This window comes from Aythya ferina, assembly GCF_964211825.1.
Source record: "Aythya ferina genome assembly, chromosome: 2".
NCBI lineage: Eukaryota > Metazoa > Chordata > Aves > Anseriformes > Anatidae > Aythya > Aythya ferina.
Genome location: NC_140297.1, coordinates 134,142,714 through 134,164,721, shown reverse-complemented (window position 1 = coordinate 134,164,721; position 22,008 = coordinate 134,142,714). Strand labels below are relative to the sequence as shown.

The following is a 22,008-nucleotide window of genomic DNA, read 5'->3' as shown; positions in this document are numbered from 1 at the left end:
TACAAATAGAATGGTAGTATATAAGATGGTGAATAAATCTCTGTGATAGTAACAAAGCATTCATTTTATTTTAATGTCATCCTTTACAAATAGGTGGCAAATGTGGTCACTTTAGTTCTCAGATGAACTTATAACGAAAGTTTACTTTATAGGTTATAATTAAAATATATTTTATTTCAATGAGCAGTGAATGATAAATTTTGAGCTGTTGAAATCATATCAGTAGTCTGTTCTATTGGTTGTTTTGTGTTGTTTTGTGTGTAAATGTTGTTTTATGTGAAAAAAGTATATATAAATTTTTGTTGCCTCAGCAAACATTCAGTGCCTTGCTGAGAAACCATCCTCAGTAAGAGTGTTGAAATACCTTACACCATTTTTTAACTGTTTTCTGTTACATAGAGGAGTGCCAGTAAAGTCCTGTAATGATAGTAAGAAAACAATAGGGAAGAGTAAAAACATTTAGAAAACATCTCTCTTCACAAGAAGTTTCAGGGTGCCATTCAGAAGTTAACTGAAATCAGTTTTTCCAGCCACTGAGTCAAATTGGATTTTTGGTGTTCTCCCTTTTTATTTTCCTTCTGTGGTATTAGCGTTTGTTTGTTTGTTTGTTTGTTAATTTTAAGTGAGTCTAAGCTGTTTTAGTTCTCTTGACATATATAGCTCTTCAAGCTTTAAACTAATGGACCTAAGAGAAGAATTAGATGTAAGATTTATGCCTACAGATAGAGTACGTTAGTCACAATTAAGCCTCTTTATTGAGTACCAATAAAATATTAATATTGAAGGGCTGCTGCATAAAATATTTCCACAAGTTCGGAAACAAACATATGAAGGAGAGGTAGGCAGTCATCACCAGTGTGCACCTTTTAAAATAGAATAATATATATATTAAATAATTAAATTCTAACACACGATCAAGAACATGGGAAGCATTGATCATATTATGCTATAAGTAGTATATTCAGAAGAAAATAAAAACGAATGTTTTATACATCAGTTATCCCTCAGATGGAAGAGCACGTAACACAGTAAGTATCCACAAATTTCATGAGCATTAATGATTACGGACAGAAGCCTTCCCCACAGTCAGAGTAAGACCTGTTAATGTTTAAGAAACTATTTTTAGCATTAAAAAAAAAAAAAAAGAGAAAGTGAAAATTATGTGCCAGAGATTGTTAATATTTTGCCTCATTTCTGTACTAGAAAGGACTTGACTCCATTACTAACAACTTAATACTTTGTTTAAAACTCCGACTGCCAAATTTAGCTCAATTAGTATCTGGGTAATAAAGCAGGTGACAGTCCAACACTTCAGCTGCATTAAACAAAGAAAATTACATCTTTCCTGAAATTTTACATGAAGATAACTTGCTGAAAGCTAGTGAGCCACTTGTGCAAAGGCTTACATTTACATTTACATTGGGATTTATGCTGTGTACAAACCACAGTCCCAGTCATTGTATAACCAACAGTAAGAATATCAACAGGCCACACAGAATGACAGCATGGAACATCCTGTGCCCATTCTAACAAGGATGAAAGCTTGACAGGCTGCACAGCACTTCTGATAGGTACATGCCACTTCAAAGTCAATGGAAAAACAAATTGTGACTGCTTAAATTTCAAAATTTGTTCAAAATTTGGAACTATTGTTTTGTTTAAAATTGTTTGTTAGTATTTCTAGTAAAATAATATTATGTTGAATTCTGAGTCCATGCTATCTACTAGTCTTGTTTTGTTTGTTTGTATGTTACTTGTTTGTTTTGGTATTAAATCTTAAGCATAAAACATTTTATACTAACTTTTTCTAGAGGAGTATTGAACTTTGGAAGTAACTTGAAAGCTTGTTTCAGTAACAGCTTGTTTGTTTGTTTTTATTATTATTAATCTGTGTGTGTGTGTGTATGTGTTTCTTTATTGCTTGCTACTTTCTTTTGATGTAGTGTTGATCCTGTGAAAACAGGCTGAGAGAATTGACATTGTTCAGCCTGGAGAAGAGAAGGCTCCAGGGAGGTCTTATAGTGGCCTTCCAGTACATAAGGGGGAGCCTACAGGAAAGCTGGGGAGGGACTCTTTGACAGGGGATGTAGTGAAATCCATGGATTTATGAAAACAAGTGTGTCTGATTTCACTGAAATTCAAATTTCATCATCCCATCTCTAAAAAGTCATTCCATATGCAATATAGTCTGTCCCGTAGTAGTAGTTATCAAACGTACAATATGCATCTCATTCCTTGAGTACAGAACTGAAGAATCAGTGATTTCATTGAATTATTTACTATACACATATATATACACTAGTACTATATATATGTATATATAAAAAATAGTCCTTTGCACTGCAATCATTCCACATTTTCTTATGAACAAAACAAGACAATTTATTTATTATACATATATTTAACTAAGAATACCTACAGGAAAAGATTAAATAAATTGGCTGGTTTCTTTTTTTGTTTGTTTGTTTCTTTAATTATTATTTTTTTTTAAGTTTTGTTAACTGTACATATTTTAAAAAGTATCTATATTCTAATTAGATGAAATTTCAAGTGACTTATCATCCATTCATAAAGCTGGTGTGTGTATATATTTACAAAACAATGCTTAAATGCCAGTTTAATGGTCAGAAATTCATCTGTGCAAGCCTGAAGAACATTACCGTTGTTGTGGTATATACCGTAGGAAAACTGCAGCTTTCACATCAGTAATTATCTGGCATGAGTAAAGTCAATGAACTGGAAAAGTATCAGGGGAGTCTTATACAATATAAGTCTTTTACTTATACAATAAATGTCTTTAATCTTACTATCATCCTGGTTGTGCTGCAGATATTCAGTTCACATAAAATCACCACTTCTGCTGAGTTTTGTTACTTCTAATCAAACTAAAGCGTTTATACTGCAAGTAAGAAACAGTTCTTTTAGTAACACTTCTGTTGAACTTATTCTTTTGAATAAGACATCATTGTAATTTTGATAATTTGGAATGCTGACAAATTTGAGGTGTTTGAAATATATGAATACTTTAAAACTTTGAAGGCCATTGCAAAAACAGCATTTCTGTTGAAAGTCTAGTGCTACGGAAGTGGTTGCTTTTGTTGTTTGTATATTAGATATTTTCAACTTGATTCTGTGCAGAACTTTAAATATTCTAAGCAGAATTCTTGTTAGATATCTCCACTAGTTATTTACAGTTGTGAATAGAGCTGGTACCCTTCATTGTGTGGAAAGACAGTGACATACATGTAGTAGGAACATTTAATGAAGATCTTAAAATTATTATGATGTTAGAATGTTTCAATATGTTGAATTAAAAAAAATAAAAATCTGGCAGTAGTAACTAATGATTTGATTAAATTTGTGTATGTATACTTTAACTTAACACCTCCAGTAAGAAAGCCAATAACACAGATAAGAATTACTTTGAATGAATCAGAATAAATTACTAATTCTGAAACACTTATGAAGTCTTTGTTGAGAAGTTGTAGCAAACGAAGGGAAAAAAAAAGGGGTGTGGGAATAAAAACAAATAAATTTGTTTCTGAATGCCAGCAGACGCAATGAAGCTCCACAAAATATACATCTAATAGCAAGATAACTGTTCCTCTTGTTAGTCATCTTTGCTTGTAGACACAAAATTGATCATACTCTAACTTCAAAAAAAAGTTTGATATCTTTATTAATTGAGTGCAGTGATTATGATTTTTCTTTCATGCTGTTTCAACTATGGTGCTGTTTCTTGCAGCTGGATGAAGAAGCCTCGATGTGGTGTGCCTGACCAAACACGAGGTAGCTCTAAATTTAACATTCGTCGGAAACGATATGCGTTAACAGGACAGAAGTGGCAGCACAAACATATCACTTACAGGTACTAAAAATACTAATGTAGATTTATAAATCTCACTAGTAGCACTGAATTTTAATTAAAAGTAAATATGAGGTTCTGAAATATTTTTCAATGTTTCAAGAAGTTTGTTATTAATATGTGATGTAAAAATGCTGATTTGAATACCTCTTGGATAAATACATATGTAGTACCTAAGAACCAGGGGATTTTCCTGGATTAAAATTACATGCATTTAGTAAGCACTAAATTCTCAGAAGCTTTCAGCATCTAATTCACACCCAGTATGTCCTTAACCTTACCTTACAACCCTCTTGGCAGCTTCTCAGAGAACATTTCTCTGAAAGTAGGAGCACTCTAATGAAACTGAGATTGCTAATTTAGAGTATGTAAAATAGGTTATTGAAGGAAGTCAGTCTCCGTAAAATGTAGGTGCCTACAGGTCTGTTTTGAAGCACCAATGAATTTGATTACATTTTGGTGAGTCACTGACCTAACCATTTCCTGCTTACCCAGCGATGAGTATAGGGATACATGGGGGCTGTACATCTTTGTAACTCATGAGTCTGGCACATACTTTACACAGTATATTGCCTATTCTGTAAAATCTGATCTTTCCAGGGAAACTTAGATCCATACAGCGTACTTGCCAGAGTTCTGTCAACCAAAGTAAATGTCATGTATGTAATGTAGTATGCATAGTTTGTCAACAGACTGATTCCCACACAGCCTGTTTGAAAATTTACACATCCCTTCTGTGATTTCTGTACTATCTAACAAGAGTAAGTTACAAGGGATAAACCTGTTTTTAAATTCACTGACTGTTACCTTTATTCATAACCCCATATAAGCATAAGATTTTAAGTACATAAGCTCTAATGGTCATATAGACTGATCTTCATAGAACTGAGAAGAGAGTTTTATTAGTAACACTATATCAATTCTATGGCTTATGTTTGAATTGTAGAATTTTATTTAAGGCATTAAACACTGATATAACTTCAAGCAATAGAGAACTGACTACCTTGTGATTAGTATGTTGCACTGGCTTATGTTCTTTATTGTTAATGTAACAATAAAGAAATAAGAAAATATAATGTAATAAGAAAGCACTTCTATCTGCATTTTAAAATTTAAACATAGCATGTACATGTATGCATACATATGAAAAGAATTCATGGTCATCTAAAAATGCTTTTTTTTTTTTTTTTTTCCCATCTCATTTGTACTGAGTCCAATTTTCTATTTCATTACAGGATTTTTTACAACAGTCTAAATCTTACCACTTGTTTATCTTCCATCACCCAAAGCATTCATCATAATCCCAAACAAGGGTGCCCAGTTTTAAACTATGTGACAACTATCTAGTAATCTCTCTCACTTTGAGGAATTTATAGCAGTTCTTTACCTCCTGCCTTCCCTTCCCTCTTGTAAAATGTTCAGTCTCTCATTTTGACAGGACCTCCAGTCAACAAGAGCTTTAAAGTGAATAAACCTGTAATACTTTTGTAGTGAATTACAGACCAAAAGACATTTAAACTAGAAAAGCCAAGTTGCCTTAGAATAATATATATTATATATATATATAATATATATATATTATTTTTTCTGAATATAGGAAATTCAAAGCAACTAACAACAGGAAAAAAAAAAGAGAGAGAAAGAGAAATAAAATAGAGAAATAAAATTTATCCCTTCTCTCCACTTATTTTGTCCTTCCTAGTGGTTCCCTGCTGACAAGATTACAGTTAACTCAATGACCCTTTAAGTTACTTTGTTCCCTTAAAATTTTGAACATATCTCTACCATCACGTCTGCTCCATTTTTCTTGGTGCTAGTCTCTTTGTAACCTGCAGATTTCCAGCTGCATTGTTTCTGACTAGTCCAACCTTGTAGTCTTAACTGTCTAAGTTTAGGAACACCTCCAAAGGAAGGATAATTTCTTTTTCATATCAGTGTCTGCTACCTCTTCAACTTTTCTGGAAATAATAGAACAGAAACACAGAATAAACAATAAAAAAAAATGCCATCAATCAAGGTAGGGTTGTGAGACACTGGAACAGGTTGTCCAGAGAAGTTGTGGATACCCCATCCCTGGAGATGTTCAAGGCCTAGCTGGATGGGGCCTTGGCCAACCTGATCTAGTGGGTGGCATTGCTGCCTATGGCAGGGGGGTTGGAGTTAGATGATCCCTTCTAACCTGAGCCATTCTATGATTCTATCATTCTGTAAGGTTATCTTATCGTAGCACTTCACTCACCTGCTTTTCTGAACAGGAAGGTTAACTGCAAAAAAAAATGTATTGCATTGACACTACTTGAAAAAGAGCCCAATAAAGATGAGCAGAACATGAACCTTAACAGCAGCTTATAGCAGGTTTTCTTAGAAGTTTATTTATTTATTTATTTATTTATTTATTTATTTATTCTTTTATTTTATGTTTTTCTGGGGAGCTTTGACTGGGATAGAGTAAGGCAAACTTTTCAAATGCTAGATGCTTATTTCTAGAAAGTATTTAATATAAAACTGTAAATGTATAAAGTTTTGTTGGGCTCTGTGAAATTCACAGATGTAGTGTTTTTTCTATGTATCGTCAAATTGGTGCAACTCTGATGCTGAGGGGAGCACGCTGAAGGAGTTCAAAAGCTACATTTACCACTTACTATCTCTCTAGCTAGAGGATATCCTGGATGCTGGATTTAAATGAAATAATTATCACTTTAGGCAAAATATCAAACTATTGTTTGAAAAAACAGAACTGAGATCACATATAAATGCATTTTAATCTGTGTCTACTTGTATTTTCAGTCTAGATTTTTTTTTCTCTTTCTTTCTTTTTCCCCCAAGAATTGTTCCTGGCACCTGTTAAATTTGAATGATTAAATGTTGTTAAGAATATTTTTCCCCTTAGATTGTCTCTGTAATCACAGATAAGGGGATCAAAATGGATACACATGCTACTTATATCACATTTTTCCTGCATTTCCATGTTTTCAATTTGTAATTTTTCAGGCTAGGAAATTCAGCTCAAATATCAAGATGGAGCTTTAAATAAATCATTTACCAATATCATTTGTGTTAATTGCATCCTTTCTGGCCACATATTACAGTTTTAGCTTAGATGATCATTAGTCTTAGACAGCCATATATCTACAGTCAGTGTCAATATGCAGAATTCCAATATTTTTAATGATAGCATGGAATGGATATTTTGCTGCATTAGTTATACTTTCTCTCCTTCAGGGAATGCAGCTTTCAAATTATTTGAACTGGTGAATAGGGTGTTTTTTTAAGAATTCCTGTTTCTAATGAAGTTACACAGCAATAGTAGTTCTTGTATCTGTTCTGTGTGGTATAGTTCATGCTTGCATACCTTGTAAACATTATTTATACTTATGTATTATTTATACTTCTCCTATATTCTAATACAACTTTTATGAAAGGAGAAACAGAAAGTGATTAACCTTTTTAAACAGCCATAAGCATATAGGACTAGTGAGAACTAGCTCCATTACAGAACAAGAAAGATCTTAATGGCAAAGTCTTGTCTCTTAGTGTTTTAGACTGTATCAGATTACAAAACAATCTCTGACTGAACATAATATAGATTGAGAGAAGAAATTTATGAAACCTATTAAGGGATTTTTTATTTTTTTTAAGGTGATATTTACAAAGACACTTGCAAGTCTCTCTGAAAAAGCAATCACCTTCTCTGTTGCTAGGGAAGTAAATCACCCAGTATTTAAAAGGAGTAAGGATGTGAATCAATAAACCACTTGTCTTTGTAAAATAGAACATGAATGTTTATATGCCTTTTTTAGGCATATAATTAGATAGAGAATTATTGAATATAAAGTCCTCTTCATCAGAAGTCTGGGCATACTATTCATAATTTTAACTCTAGCACTAAGAGAGTCAGTCATTAGCCAATTTTTCAGATTATTCAGCCTGCAGAACACTTATACAAATAAAATTAGAGAATGCTCTCTGAAAACTCAAACTTTGTGTTGAATTAAGACCCTCATTTAGAACCTTTAACATTTTAAAATAAAATAAAATATTAATTTAAAAGCTATTCTGCAGCTTTATTCTTCTTTCTTGAGAAAGAGAAAAAAAATAATAATTCATAATAATATATATAATAATAATAATAAGTTCAGCAATATATAACATTAATTTAATTGGTAGAGAAAGCTTAACTGCAGATGGTCAGTGGCCTTGGGTCAAACACTAGATTAATTTCTTCTTCCTTTCCCAACAAGCTGGATTCATCCTTGACTTCAGCTCCCCAAAAAGCAACAAAAGATGAAAGATTTGGACATGCCTACCTTTATGCTGTCCAGTTAAATGAATTAATGCTTGATGGAAGCTTCAGTATGTAATGAAAGGTCCTATATGTCTTGTTAAAAATATACCATATTATTACTACATTCTGAATGACCCACATTGTGTGGAACATGGAAAGAAAATTTTCTTTGAAGTTTGAAAGTCACACTGAAAAATAAGACAAAGCTGAGTTAAGAAAGACTTTAGAAAGTATTTTTGATTTAAAGTAGCAACACGTTGGATTATAACATAATATTACTGCCACAGAGGACTATTAAGAACATATTTCCTAAATCAAGGAATTGCATTCCTTATTAATTCAAGTTGTCACTAAGAATTGTGTATGCTGAATCTCCTTGATTATATTTTGCTCATGAATGAAAAAGGGCAGAGCCATCAATATTGAAATAAGAGCATATGTTTTGTGATGGGATGATTTGCATACTGTATTTTTTAAATATATGGTTATTTCAGTGTCTAGACATGAGCATATTCTCTTTCCTTTAAAAGTAAGTAAATAAATAAATAGTAATAATAATAATAAAAACAACAGAAATAAGGGATAAACATTCTCTGTGTTTTTGTTGTTGTTTTCAGAGATGATGAGAAGTTTCTAACTTTAATTAATTTTTGAGTAACTGAAACATCTGAAAACCAGTCTTCAACATGGAAGCAATATTCTGTGCTTTAATTCAGTTGTATTATCTTATGCCTAAGTAACATTTTGAAACATGCCAGAAACATTTACAGGACTGGCCTGTATCATTTTTCCCAACATACACACGAGGCTTACAAGGCATTAAGTCAGTGGAAATACCCTACCATGTGCTCTAGAACTTTAAATTTCAAGTCAGTAGCCAAAATCTTTCATTGCTCTCTATCAAAGTACACACAGTATCACAGAAAATGGATGCAGATTTGTATTGGGAAGTGATACTTGCAAATGAGGAAAGCAAGCTGACTGGCATGGGGAAGAAGTTCTTAGGGTTCTCTGAAAACAGATGTTTTTATTTGACCCACATGTGTGTTCTTATCATTACCACTCACATGTTTTGCTGGAGCTCTGGTGACTTGTACTTGCATGCTCTAGAAAAATAGGTATTTATACTAGGGAGACTAGTTCTTTTCAATAATGAAATTCTCATAAACTATTATAGACTACCATAGAGCTTCATATCCTGAGGACTAAAGGGCCAGGGATCCTATGATTACTGAAACTAAGCATTAACTTTCCTTAATAATCATGGATGCAAAATTACAGCGTAAATTTTAATAGATCCTTGTGTATTAAACATTCTTTTGCCATTATATATGTATTTCCCACAAGCTTTCAAAAAGAAAAAGAAAAACAAAACCAAAAAAAAATTTGGACTTATAATCAACCTTATGCTACATGGGAAGGTTTCTGGTATTTACCTTAGTTCTGTTAGTACCATTATAGGCAATGTTTATGAATCTGAATAAAATAAAGTACTTCCGTTCCTACCTGCTGATTTAGGCATATATACCCCCTGTTAAAGCTTGGTGCTATCTCAAAATCTAATTTCATAGCCGTGATTCTTTCCCTTTTCTTAAAAAACAGTTAGCTGTGTTATGTACCTCAGCATTTCTAACCACTAAATGTAGAAGTAAAGGCATGTAAAGTATACCTAATAAAAGGTATATAAGGTAATGAAAAGTCCCAATAACTGTACTTGTGTGAGAGAATTCCTACTTAACAGTCAATTAAGCCAATTAGCCATGCTTTTGCACAGTGTAATTTAAATTAAAATGCTTTTCACTATATGTACTTTAAGTGTAAGCCCTTTTCAAATAAAATTTATCTCCATTGTATAATATGAGTTCTCATTTCTTTTATATTTGACTACTTCAACAATTCAGAAATAATAAAATCCTTAAACATTAATATGTTATAATTGTAAATTTTTTTTTTGGTCTTGCATTTTATTCGTATTAATTAGTAGTAAAATATGACATGGGTCACATTCCTGTAGAAACAAAGTATTTTAATAATCTTAGCTTTGTATCTTGGAAACCTTATCTTTGTCACTTTTCAGCTCCTTTTAACAAATTATAGGGAGAGTATTGTCCATGAAACAGAATAGCCAAGAGAATTATAGATGTGGCAACAGTAGGTTGACTTTTATTGTGATCACAGAACAAGGAGATCAAAAGCAATATATCTGACTTCGGCTTAATCAGCTGGAGCTGGAGCTATATGAATCAAGATCACATTTTACATGTTTTAAGGTTATAGCTACAAAGAGTTAGCAAAGTGAGACTGCAAAGAAGTTGAAGCTAAGAAAACCCACATCAGTGAGAGATTAATGAAGTTACTTGATGGAAAGTGCCTGTAGATAAATGATGGCACAAAATGCAGTATACCTTTAACCAGAGGTGATCTATTTGTTTCAAATAGGAGTAAGACTGGGATGGGAAAAAAGGAAAAAAAAACGATAGAAGAAAACCTTTTTTTTTAGGTTTGATTGACAGCAATGGCAATGTGAAGCTAATGTTTCAACAAGTTATTTAAATTTAAATTATGTTTCAATTTATTTTATCTTAACTGCTTCATATCAATTATAGATCTAGAAATGGCTGACTACTTCATATGGATTACAGACTGCATGTTTTTACCTATTCAGTTAAATTTCCTGATCTTTTTTCTTCTGTACTCTTTCTTTCTCTAGAAAAGAGTTTCCCATTTGTGGGAAAATGGGAATTTTTCCCCAAATTTGGGGAAAATCTTAGAATGTTTGAAAGAAATGACATTGTAGAAATATTATCTAAATGTATAGTTAATTGATATATTCATGTTCTAGAAAAAAGTCCTAAAAAGTCCTTAAAAAGTCCTCTTGCATCATTATAGTTACCTAATAATTTCAAAAGCACTCATTAGTATCCAGTGTAATCATAACAACAGGGTAGTAAGATATTGTTAATCCTGTACTCTGGATTTACTGCACAAATGAGCACAGAACCAATTTAAGAACAGTATTTATTATATTTAGGGAAGAATAAAAGTATCAAAGTCTACAGGCCATGAAGGAGTCTGTCACTGAGTTATTATAACTCTTGTGAAGACTGTTTCTGCTAAGGTAAGCAATAATGCTAAGCTTTATGCAAAAGTATTTGAGCTTTATCTAGCATTTGCTGAACTGTCTCTTGGGTTTTAGTTTGGTCAGAAGTGTTGATTTTATATACAGGATCGTAGCAATTTATGTGAAAGATATAGTGAGCTGCTCTGAGGACCATAAGAAAAAGAAGGAAACAGTGAAATTTAATGGCAAATATGTGATTCTTAATACACTGTATTTAATTTTCAGATGAGTGATTCTACACAGTCATGTGAGGTATATCCTGACAGCCTTACGAGGCTCCTGAAGCTGTTGCAGCCAAAAATCTGTCACTGAAAGATGGAGAATTTTTTGGAGGCTATTTTGGGTGAAGAGGGGGAGGAGTAGAAGGAAAACCCAAAGCTTTTCTAAAATCAAGAGGAGACAGAATTTCAGAATAGCAGTCTTCCAAACAAGACTCTTCATGTATCTGTATAAATACTACTTAAACATGAAAAGTGGATATCACTGATGATTTTTTTTTCTTTCTTTTACAAGAGATGGATTTAAAAACTACTATGACTAAAGCAACTGCAAGGTTGAAAACAATGTTTGCGTCAAGCAGCAATAATAACCACAAAATACTGTATTCAATGGATATATGTCTGTGATTATCTAAGAATAACAGCTTTCAAAATCTGTGCAAAATATCAGTCAGTATACTTGTTTGTAAAAAATGGCATCTAAAGAAATATTTCAACTTATTTTCCTTTTACTTACTAAAAAAATTCCATTGGAAGGAATTGCAAGTACTGTCTTCAGCTCCTTTATAAGGTTTCATTGCAAATCAATTCAAGGCCATCACTGGAGATTTCTCAGTTGAATTTCTTTCCTGTGAAATGATCACTAGACAGAGAAGTTATGAAAGCAGTTCTTAGGAAATACCATTTTCTTATTATGATGGCTTTTGGCTTGCTATGTTACCACCTTGCAATAAGAATGAATCTGGGTTGGCATGTCCCCAAGTTTTTTTGAGCCACGTTATACGGACACATTGAGTGTAAGATGCCTAGCTCCTCTTTTCATGTTACCAGTGACAGCAACTACTATTTTAGGTGACTCCTATCTTTAAGATGTAGAGCCACGTGAAAAAAGACCACATAAGACTATCTGCTACTGAAGTGATATGTCTAAACCAAAGCCTTTTAAGTGATGAGCCTTAAAATCCCTGATAGTTGATACATTGTATGGATTTATTTTGTTACTACCCCTTTGAAGATCAACACCATGAAAGAAATGTAAAGTTGTTTGGATTTCATATCTATATTCTATGCAAGCTTCCCAGCCAGAAAACTTCCACACTGGTGTTACAAATAGCATTAGAATTTGCCCTTTTAGGATTGAACTTGACTTGTATTAAGCCCATTAAAAAGGACAATCATTTCTGGAAATATTCCTATATTGGAATAAATACTGATTTATTTAATTTCTTTAGAAGCTACATTTTTCATTACAATCTTACTCTCTCCGGAAGACCATTTTGGAAGCCAGAAATCTGTCTTTTTCTAATACAGAACGTATGCTCTGAAAAATATTTTTTATTGACAATGACTCTTGAGATGTAGAATACTATTTCAAAAGTAATTTGATAGCTGAAGCTCCTAGAAAAAGTCCCCCACTATAGGTAATCACCCATAGTTAATGTGTGTGAAACTAGTTGAATGGCTCAATTTTTCATTTATAATCAATGACTAAAACTTAATTCTGTGCACTGAAAAGCAAGAAAATGTAAAATGATGAGGTTCAAAATGTGAGTCAATTTCTCTTAGACCAAACAATTGATCAGTTTACCACCAGTAAAAAATTCCAATCTGTTTTTATCCAATCTCTTTTCATCATTTTTACTACATAAAAAATAGCAGTTTTGCTACACGTATTCTATTTTCTATAAAAACCTGTTTATTCATTTGCTGTATATGCAGCAGCACAAGCTCTAATCCCTCAGTGAGCTGTGCTTGGGACAATTTATGTGCCTTACAGAGTACACTGTAAAATTAGACTAATGCAAAATGTCATCTTCATTGTAGTGATATTCTTAGGAAAGCAGCACATTAACTGTTGTTAAGTTTCTGGTAGTGGCAGTGTAAGTGTGCTTTTGTGAGGTGTTTTCATTTAGTGCTATATGGCATTCTGGTTGTGAAAGAAATACTGTACATTCTCAACGTGTGGGTAGGCTACAAACTCCAAAACATCTTAAAACATCTTAAAAAAAATAATTCACAAAGTAGGGAGCTTTTAGAGAGGGGTTCTGCAGGGCCTGATACTTGGCCCAGTGTGTCCAGTAATTTTTAACTACCTGAAAATCAAAACAACACTAATCATAAAGTTACTGATGAGTCAGTACTATGAGGAATACGTAACTGTGAGGAAAGGTGTTGCTAGCCCATCACGCACCTAAGTACCACACAGTTGTTCACTCACTCCTCCCACAGTGAGACAGGGAAGAGAATCTAAAAGATAAAAGTAAAAAAAAAAAATCATGGGTTAAGATAAAGACAGTTTATTAGGTAAAGCAAAATCTATGTGCACAAGCAAAGTGAAACAAGGAATTCATTTACTACTTCCCATTGGCAGGCAGGTGTTCAGCTGCTTCCACAAAAGCAGATACTCATCAAGCATAACAGTTACTTAGGAAGACAAAAGCCATTTCTCCAAATGTCCCCCCTTCTTTCACCCAGTTGTCTTTTATTTCTGATTATAACTCCATTTGGTATGGGATATCCTTTTGGCCAGTTTGGGTCAGCTGTCCTGGTTGTGTGCCCTCCTACTTCCTTGTGCATCCCCAGCCTCCTCATTTGCAGGGCAGCACAAGAAGTTGAAATGTCCATGAGTCTGTGCAAGGATCAGCAACAACCAAAAACATTGGTGTGTTATCAACAGTGTTTTCATCAAAAATCCTAAAACACAGAATCCTCTAAAAACATATGAGCCTCTAAGATGAAAATTAATTCTATCCCAGACAAAAGCAGGAGAAAAAGGCATACAAAGCAATCTGAATCACAACATCTACATTGTGTAGGATAGGGCCAGGCCCAGGTGTCAGGATTTTTCCTCTCTGAGTGGTATCTGTGTGGCAGGACTTTGTAAATCTGACAAAGTTTGTTTTAAAAGAACATGATGAAACTAGAGGAATTCAATAAGTATTTTACATACTATATATGTAAAATTAAATTAGACTTGAAAGGTTTGCTTCCATTTTTATAAACTTTCAGTATCATATAATCAAGTATATGAATCTTCTCAGGCTGACTAGTGAAGTGTTTGTGATCTCCATCAGCACATCGTGTTGTATAAACTTACAGAAATCTTACATGCATTCCAGAACGCTACTTCTAAAACTTGTGATGGATGGATGGATGTTCAGCAAAGCACGTCAAATGAAAAAAAAAAAAAAAGGTGCATTTGATTGCAGCAGTTTCAGTACAGACATAATAATATAAGTCTTTGTTGTGCGCATGAATTGAGTAAAAATTACAGAGGAAATTGGATAGGTCTGAATCTGATTATTGGCAATCTTTTCTTGAATTAAGTAATATATTTAAATAAAGAAGGGTAGTTTTCTTTGTTTGTTTTTAAGATAATTCCACTGTAATGCAGTTTAGTTCCATTTTGAACTCAACAGTGATTATGACATTTCTTTGCCTTTTTTTTTTATGTGTGTGTGTAACTGTATATGTAGTAGAGACCGAAATTTTTGTTTAACTTTTTATGAATTAGCATAAAACTGATTTTCTATAAAATGATTTTTCTGACAAATTCCACAGTTTTATGAAACATTAATAAACGCGATCAGATTATTAAAGAACATCTTAGCCTGTTACAAAATAGAAAGGCTTTATTTGTGATAAGAAATTATCTATCCAGTTCCAAATGAAACAAGAACCATTTTTGAGGCTTTGTAAAAATTGGTTGGTAGTCACAGTATGGAGCTCTGCTATTGTTAATGGGCTCACTAAGAAGTTAAAAAATCATTTAACTGGAAACATTTGAAGCTTTTGATCAGAAATGACATGCCATTCTTCAGCTGTGATGTATTTGAATTGTGGTCCAGGAGGTAAGCAGTCAGTGGCTGATTAATCTGGTTATCCCACTGTTCAGAATTTTTTCATTTAAAAATATTTTTAATGTTCTACAAATAAGATTTTTGTACTGCTCAGAATAAGTCAGCTAACATATAAGGACAACTAGTGTAAAGGGCTAAATGAATTAACACAATAATTTCTCACCTGCTTGTTTAAAAATACTTTTCTTAAGGAATATAAAACAACACTAATATGTTTTATTAAAAGCTCTATGTTTTTAATAATCTAGTGAAAAGTGGATGTGAGCAGTGTCACTTACCACTCTGTAAAATTTAATCTATTTACTCTTTCTCTGTTTCTTTCAGCATTAAGAACGTCACTCCAAAAGTAGGTGATGCTGAAACTCGTAAAGCCATTCGCCGTGCCTTTGATGTGTGGCAGAATGTAACTCCTCTAACATTTGAAGAAGTTCCTTATATTGAATTAGAAAATGGCAAGAGGGACGTGGATATTACAATCATTTTTGCATCAGGTTTTCATGGAGACAGTTCTCCCTTTGACGGGGAGGGAGGATTTTTGGCCCATGCATATTTCCCTGGGCCAGGAATTGGGGGAGACACTCATTTTGACTCAGATGAGCCATGGACTTTGGGAAATCCTAATCATGATGGTAAGAGAAGATTTCAATTTAAACAAAATAATTAATATTAATTAAAGCATCTCATGAATTTTCAGCTATTTCCATGCTTCCCTGTCCTTAAGTCACATAGTTTTCTACCCTAAGTTTATGTTGCTTTAGAAATATCTTCAGTTAATTGGTCTATTAGGAATCTTCAATAGAAAGTTTCTGTCTAAATGTAACTCAGAGCGTGAAGAAGTGTTTCTCTTGAAACACATTAAATTCTTGTTAGGAACCCTTGTGTTAATTCAAGCATTGTACTGATGAGTGTTTACATAAACAAGTTGCATTTTGTACTTGTTGGCCATATGGATTTTATTTAGGTTTAGGGAAAATGGAATGTTCATTAGAAGTGATATGAGAGATTAAGAACGACTGATACTTCTCACCGATACCTATCTGTATAAAACCTAGTCTTCTGTTTTACTTAATGGTGATGCAATAGTAGCATTTAAAGTCAACTCTTAAGGGTGCTATTCCAAGAACAGAATTAGTGCTTCCCAATAACTTTTGAACCTTTTTTTTGGAACTCATAAGAGAAAGCTGGGGAAGGACTCTTTAGCAAAGAAGGTAGTGATAGGACTAGGAGTAAGGGTTTAAAACTAGAAGTTAGATTTAGGTTAGATATTAGGAAGAAGTTCTTTACTCAGAGGGTGGTGAGGCACTGGCACTGGTTGCCCAGAGAAGCTGTGGATGGGCCCTGATGGTGTTCAATGCCAGGTTTGATGGGTCTTTGAGCAACCTGGTCTAGAGGTAGGTCTCCCTGTCCATGGGAGGGAGTTTGGAACTAGACGATCGTTAAGGTCCCTTACAGCCCAAACCATTCTGTGATTCGTAATTACTTATTTAAGTTGTAAATGCCTCAGAGTTAAAGAAGTTACTACAGTTGGTACATCTAAAATTTGCTAAGTGAAGACTGCAGATACTCTTTAATGATACTATTTGCAGAAGAATAATATGGCCTTTGCTGAGCTCCAAGTTCATGTGATTAAATTACTGTTATTATCTAATAAGCCTAATTTAAAGCTATCTCTGCAGAACAGTATCAAGGAAAAACTTTTTTGTAGACTTATTGTGCATTTGCTGCTTTGGCCCCAGTTGTCCTAGTAGATCTCTCTAACTCATTTCCATAGTTTGAGAGAGTCTCTTCAGCAAACAATGACATATAGAAGAAGACATACAGATGCACAAAGAGGATGCTATTGGTACACAAAAGATGATAAAGACGACAATTAAGTGCAAAACTGTTATATTTGAATGTTAAACCAAATTTGTGAACAATTAAGGACTTTATTTAACTCCTTTCTTTCCTCTCTTTTTCATCTTCTGAGTCTAATTCAGAGTTCTATGTGTACCAGTATTTGTAGCCTTGTGCTTACAACAAAGTCTCAACTTAACAGTTCAGGGGTATAAATAGGATATTGTGATGATTCTGATGGGAAATACTTGTATTGTGTAAGGGTCAGTGAAGCAAGAACAGTATACTGCATTGTGGAGGCCTTTAGTAGCAGAATGGGTTCAAGAAGCTTATTTCCTATGGACTGAGCCCCAGATTCTTATTGGAGCAAAACATATTGCACTACTTATATTTGCCCTCCACAAGCTCAGATCAAAGAAACAGCAGTGGGAGTCTTCTGTTTGTGCAGCTCAGGTAAATAGTCACAGCATTGTGAGGCTAAATGAAAGTGTTCTTATGAACTCTGTGGGAGACCAACACTGCACATAATGTTCTATCTTTTTTAAGTTATTACTTAAGTACACAGGAAAATCTACAGACGTGTATGTTGAAGGCAAGGTGTCAATTTAAAATGTGATAACTCCTTTGGAACAGTTCCACATATGGATACTTTTAGTCTCTATGAAAATGTGCGACCTTCTGGCTATCTTCTTCTACTCTAACTTAGATATTTTTCAGAGTGCAAAATGACATGCATTTCTTAATGTGTTTTCTTGTGGTTGTGTTTTGTAGAATAGTTGTCAAGAGCTATTTCTTGTATTAACTCATTTTAAAATATCTTGAAGGAAAAAAGTAAGTGAAAGTAAAATGATACTATCATTAAAACTGTGCTTTTATATATCTTAGAGGACTGACCTTTTATAAGAAAATTTTTGTTATCTATGTCATGAAGTGCCAACAGGTATCACAGGAAATATGTTTTGCAAGTGTAATAACGTACTTTGATGTGCTCATATATCCTTTTTGAGGGAGTCAGATTTCTCTTAAAATGGGATAGTCAAGATAGAAAACCCACAATAGTTTATGACTGCAAAATTTCTGCAAAATACATTGAAATTAAATATCTTATCAATGTAAATATTCTGAAGAATTTTGGCAAATTCTAGTTTCATTGTTGAAATTGTATGTACATTGGATCTTAGGTCATAGTTATTGTCTAAATTAAAGTATTACGTGATTGTCAGCCTAGAAATATCAACCTAAGTACAGTTGATATATGTACTCAGAGTTGCTATTTGTCCGTGACTTCCAGTTATCAGGTAGGCCTGTGCTGATGATCTTACTGCATTAGCTGATGATCTTACTGCATTAGCTTAGGTCTAGGAATCCTGAAGGAATGTCCACATTTTTGTTTTTGTTGTTGTTTTGTGACTGGAAAAAATCTCCAGGTGGAAAAAGAAGACAAGCATGCCATTTGGGATTGACAGGAAGGAAAGACTTACAGCTCTCTTAGGCTCCCTATCATCTTGAGCTCAGTCTCAGAACACTGAAAAGCAGAAGGTTGAAAAATATCTTTCTGATCTTAGCCATGAGTCATTTTTCCTGGGCGAGTGTCATTTTTTTAAGCTTCATTGCTGCCATAGTCCTGCAATAGTCAACTCCATGTAGTGTTGTTAGAAATCCAATACAAGGGTAAAAACCTTTGGTCATAAATTTTTGGTTTTGTTTTTGAATTAAATCTCACCCCAAAGAATCTTTTTCTCTGATTACAATTCTATTATTCCAGAGTGATTTGAAAACATAGATCAGCTTGCTTATTTAGCAGCAAAATGCAAGTCTTAGGTCCTCTTGAAAAGTACTAGCCTGATTTTCCACCTTTTAGTGTTCTGCTAATGAAAACTGCTTGCCATACTCTCTAACTCAGAAAACACAAGCAACTCCTTGGAAAGTTTTCAAAGACAGTTTTCCTTTTTAAATTATTATTTTTTAAATATATGTATATATTTAATGAGCACAAAACAAGAATATAAATTATCATACACAAATTCAGTACTCATTACTTTATATTGACTAGTTAATAGCACTGTCCTCATACTTTGGGTGATTTGTTGTTACTGGGTTTTTGTTGTCATTTTCTTATCATGCTTTCTTGATTTTATTTTGTTTTGCTTGGTTTCAATAACAGAATCACAGAATCACAGAATCACAGAATTTTCTAGGTTGGAAGAGACCTCAAGGTCATCGAGTCCAACCTCCAACCTAACGCTAACAGCCCTCCACTAAACCATATCCCTAAGCTCTACATCTAAGCGTCTTTTGAAGACTTCCAGGGATGGTGACTCCACCACTTCCCTGGGCAGCCTGTTCCAATGCCTCACAACCCTTTCAGTGAAGAAGTTCTTCCTAACATCTAACCTAAAACTCCCCTGGCTCAACTTAAGCCCATTCCCCCTCGTCCTGTCACCAGGCACGTGGGAGAACAGGCCAACCCCCACCTCGCTACAGCCTCCCTTGAGGTACCTAAAAAGAGCGATAAGGTCACCCCTGAGCCTCCTCTTCTCCAGGCTGAACAAGCCCAGCTCCCTCAGCCGCTCCTCGTAGGACTTGTTCTCCAGGCCCCTCACCAGCTTCGTCGCCCTTCTCTGGACCCGCTCAAGCACCTCGATGTCCTTCTTGTAGCGAGGGGCCCAAAACTGAACACAGTACTCGAGGTGCGGCCTCACCAGAGCTGAGTACAGGGGGACGATCACCTCCCTAGCCCTGCTGGTCACGCTGTTCCTAATACAAGCCAGGATGCCGTTGGCCTTCGTGGCCACCTGAGCACACTGCTGGCTCATATTCAGCCGACTGTCCACCATCACTCCCAGGTCCTTCTCTGCCTGGCAGCTTTCCAACCATTCCTCTCCCAGCCTGTAGCTCTGCATGGGGTTATTGCGCCCCAGGTGCAGGACCCGGCACTTGGCCTTGTTAAACTTCATGCAGTTGACCTCAGCCCATCGGTCCAGCCTATCCAGATCCTCCTGCAGAGCTTTCCTACCCTCAAGCAGATCGACACATGCACCTAACTTGGTGTCATCTGCGAACTTACTGAGGGTGCACTCGATGCCCTCGTCCAGATCATCGATGAAGATATTAAAGAGGACCGGCCCCAGCACCGAGCCCTGGGGGACGCCACTAGTGACCGGCCTCCAACTGGACTTGGCTCCATTCACCACGACTCTTTGGGCCCGGCTATCCAGCCAGTTTCTAACCCAACGAAGCGTGCGCCAGTCCAAGCCAAGAGCAGCCAGTTTCTTGAGGAGAATGCTGTGGGAGACGGTGTCAAAAGCCTTGCTGAAGTCAAGGTAGACCACATCCACAGCCTTTCCCTCATCCACCCAGCGCGTCACTCTGTCATAGAAGGAGATCAGGTTCGTCAAGCATGACCTGCCTTTCATAAAGCCATGCTGACTGGGCCTGATCGCCTGCTTCCCCTTCAAGTGCTGCATGATGACTCTCAGGAGGATCTGCTCCATGAGCTTTCCTGGCACTGAGGTCAAACTGACAGGCCTGTAGTTTCCTGGGTCTGCCCTCCGGCCCTTCTTGTAGATGGGCGTCACGTTTGCTAGCCGCCAGTCGATTGGGACCTCCCCCGATAGCCAGGACTGTTGATAAATGATGGACAGCGGCTTGGCCAGCTCCTCTGCCAGTTACAGACGTTACAGACTGGGGGGTCGTTTTCAATAGAAACACATAATCTCTGCATCTTAGTGCTGTTTTCCATTGTTATCACTTCAGGGTCATTTTTTGTGGCTTGTACACCTATTTTAACAAGGTGGTGAAAAAAGTCTGTGCTTTGTGGGGTCTGCACTTTTCCCTCATTCTGAGGAGCGAATAAGACTTTTGTAGGAGTAGAGACTAATGGGCCTGTTGCTCAGAAGACAAACAAACAAACAAACAAAAACACTCTGGTCACACAAATTAACACTTGCAGACTCTCTATAATGATCTTTTTTTTTTTTTTTTTTTTTTTTTTTTTTTTTTTCTGGATACCCTATAAACTGAGTACAGCTGATACCTTAATTCCAGCTAAACTGTAGTGAACTCTTCTCTGAATTTCCATTGTGCTGCTGGTGATTGCAAACAATATTGGTTTTACCTTGCTGGGCTGCTGAACTTCACCACAACTGCTCTCACTCCCCCTCAAAAGAAGAGGAGAAGAAAGTATTCTGGAAAAAAAAAAAAAAGGGGGGGGGGGAGCTCATGGGTTGAGAAAAAAAATAATTTATTTAATTCAAGGGAAAATAAAGAGGGAAAAAACAACAACAAAGACTGCTTGAAAGCACAGAGACACAGAGAGAGGGGGAAAAAATCTTTTTTTCTTTCCTATTTCCCTGAAGAGAAATCCTATTTCCCTTCAACAAGCGATGTTTGGCCACGTCCAGGGAAGCAGGGCCTCAATACACATAGCAGTTGTATAGGAGGACAGACATCTTCATAATGAGAGCCACCTTCCCCTTCCCCACCCCCCACCTCCTCCACCCCTTTTCCCCTTTCCTACCTTTTATTGCTGAGTGTGACACCACATGGCATGGAATATCCCCTTGGTCAGTTTAGGTCAGCTGCCCTGGTGATGCTCCCTCCACACCTCTTGCCCACTCCCAGTTTACTGGTTGGGGTTTGGAGGGAGTCCTGATGCTGTGCCGGTATTGTGCAGCAATAGACACAACACTGGTGTGATACCAGTGCTGTTCTAGCTACAGGTGCAGAACACACCATTGTATGGGCTGCAGCAGGGAAAGTTTAGTTTGTTTAGTCTCAAGATTATTTTGGTAGCACTTTGCAACTGTAGTAGAAGAGGATGG

General features: G+C 35.4%; 2 protein-coding genes across 2 annotated transcripts in view; both read left to right on the top strand.

The window, feature by feature from the left end:
• CNGB3 (cyclic nucleotide gated channel subunit beta 3) overlaps positions 1-22,008 on the top strand; it is a 663,489-nt gene that overhangs the window by 42,504 nt on the left and 598,977 nt on the right. The window lies entirely within an intron of this gene.
• The window catches only part of MMP16 (matrix metallopeptidase 16), a 190,278-nt gene that overhangs the window by 95,290 nt on the left and 72,980 nt on the right, over positions 1-22,008 (top strand). Inside the window, exons 3-4 of the mRNA XM_084508687.1 lie at positions 3,746-3,868; positions 15,674-15,978. Coding sequence (XP_084364813.1) covers positions 3,746-3,868; positions 15,674-15,978 — 428 coding nt within the window. The remainder of the gene's footprint in view (positions 1-3,745; positions 3,869-15,673; positions 15,979-22,008) is intronic.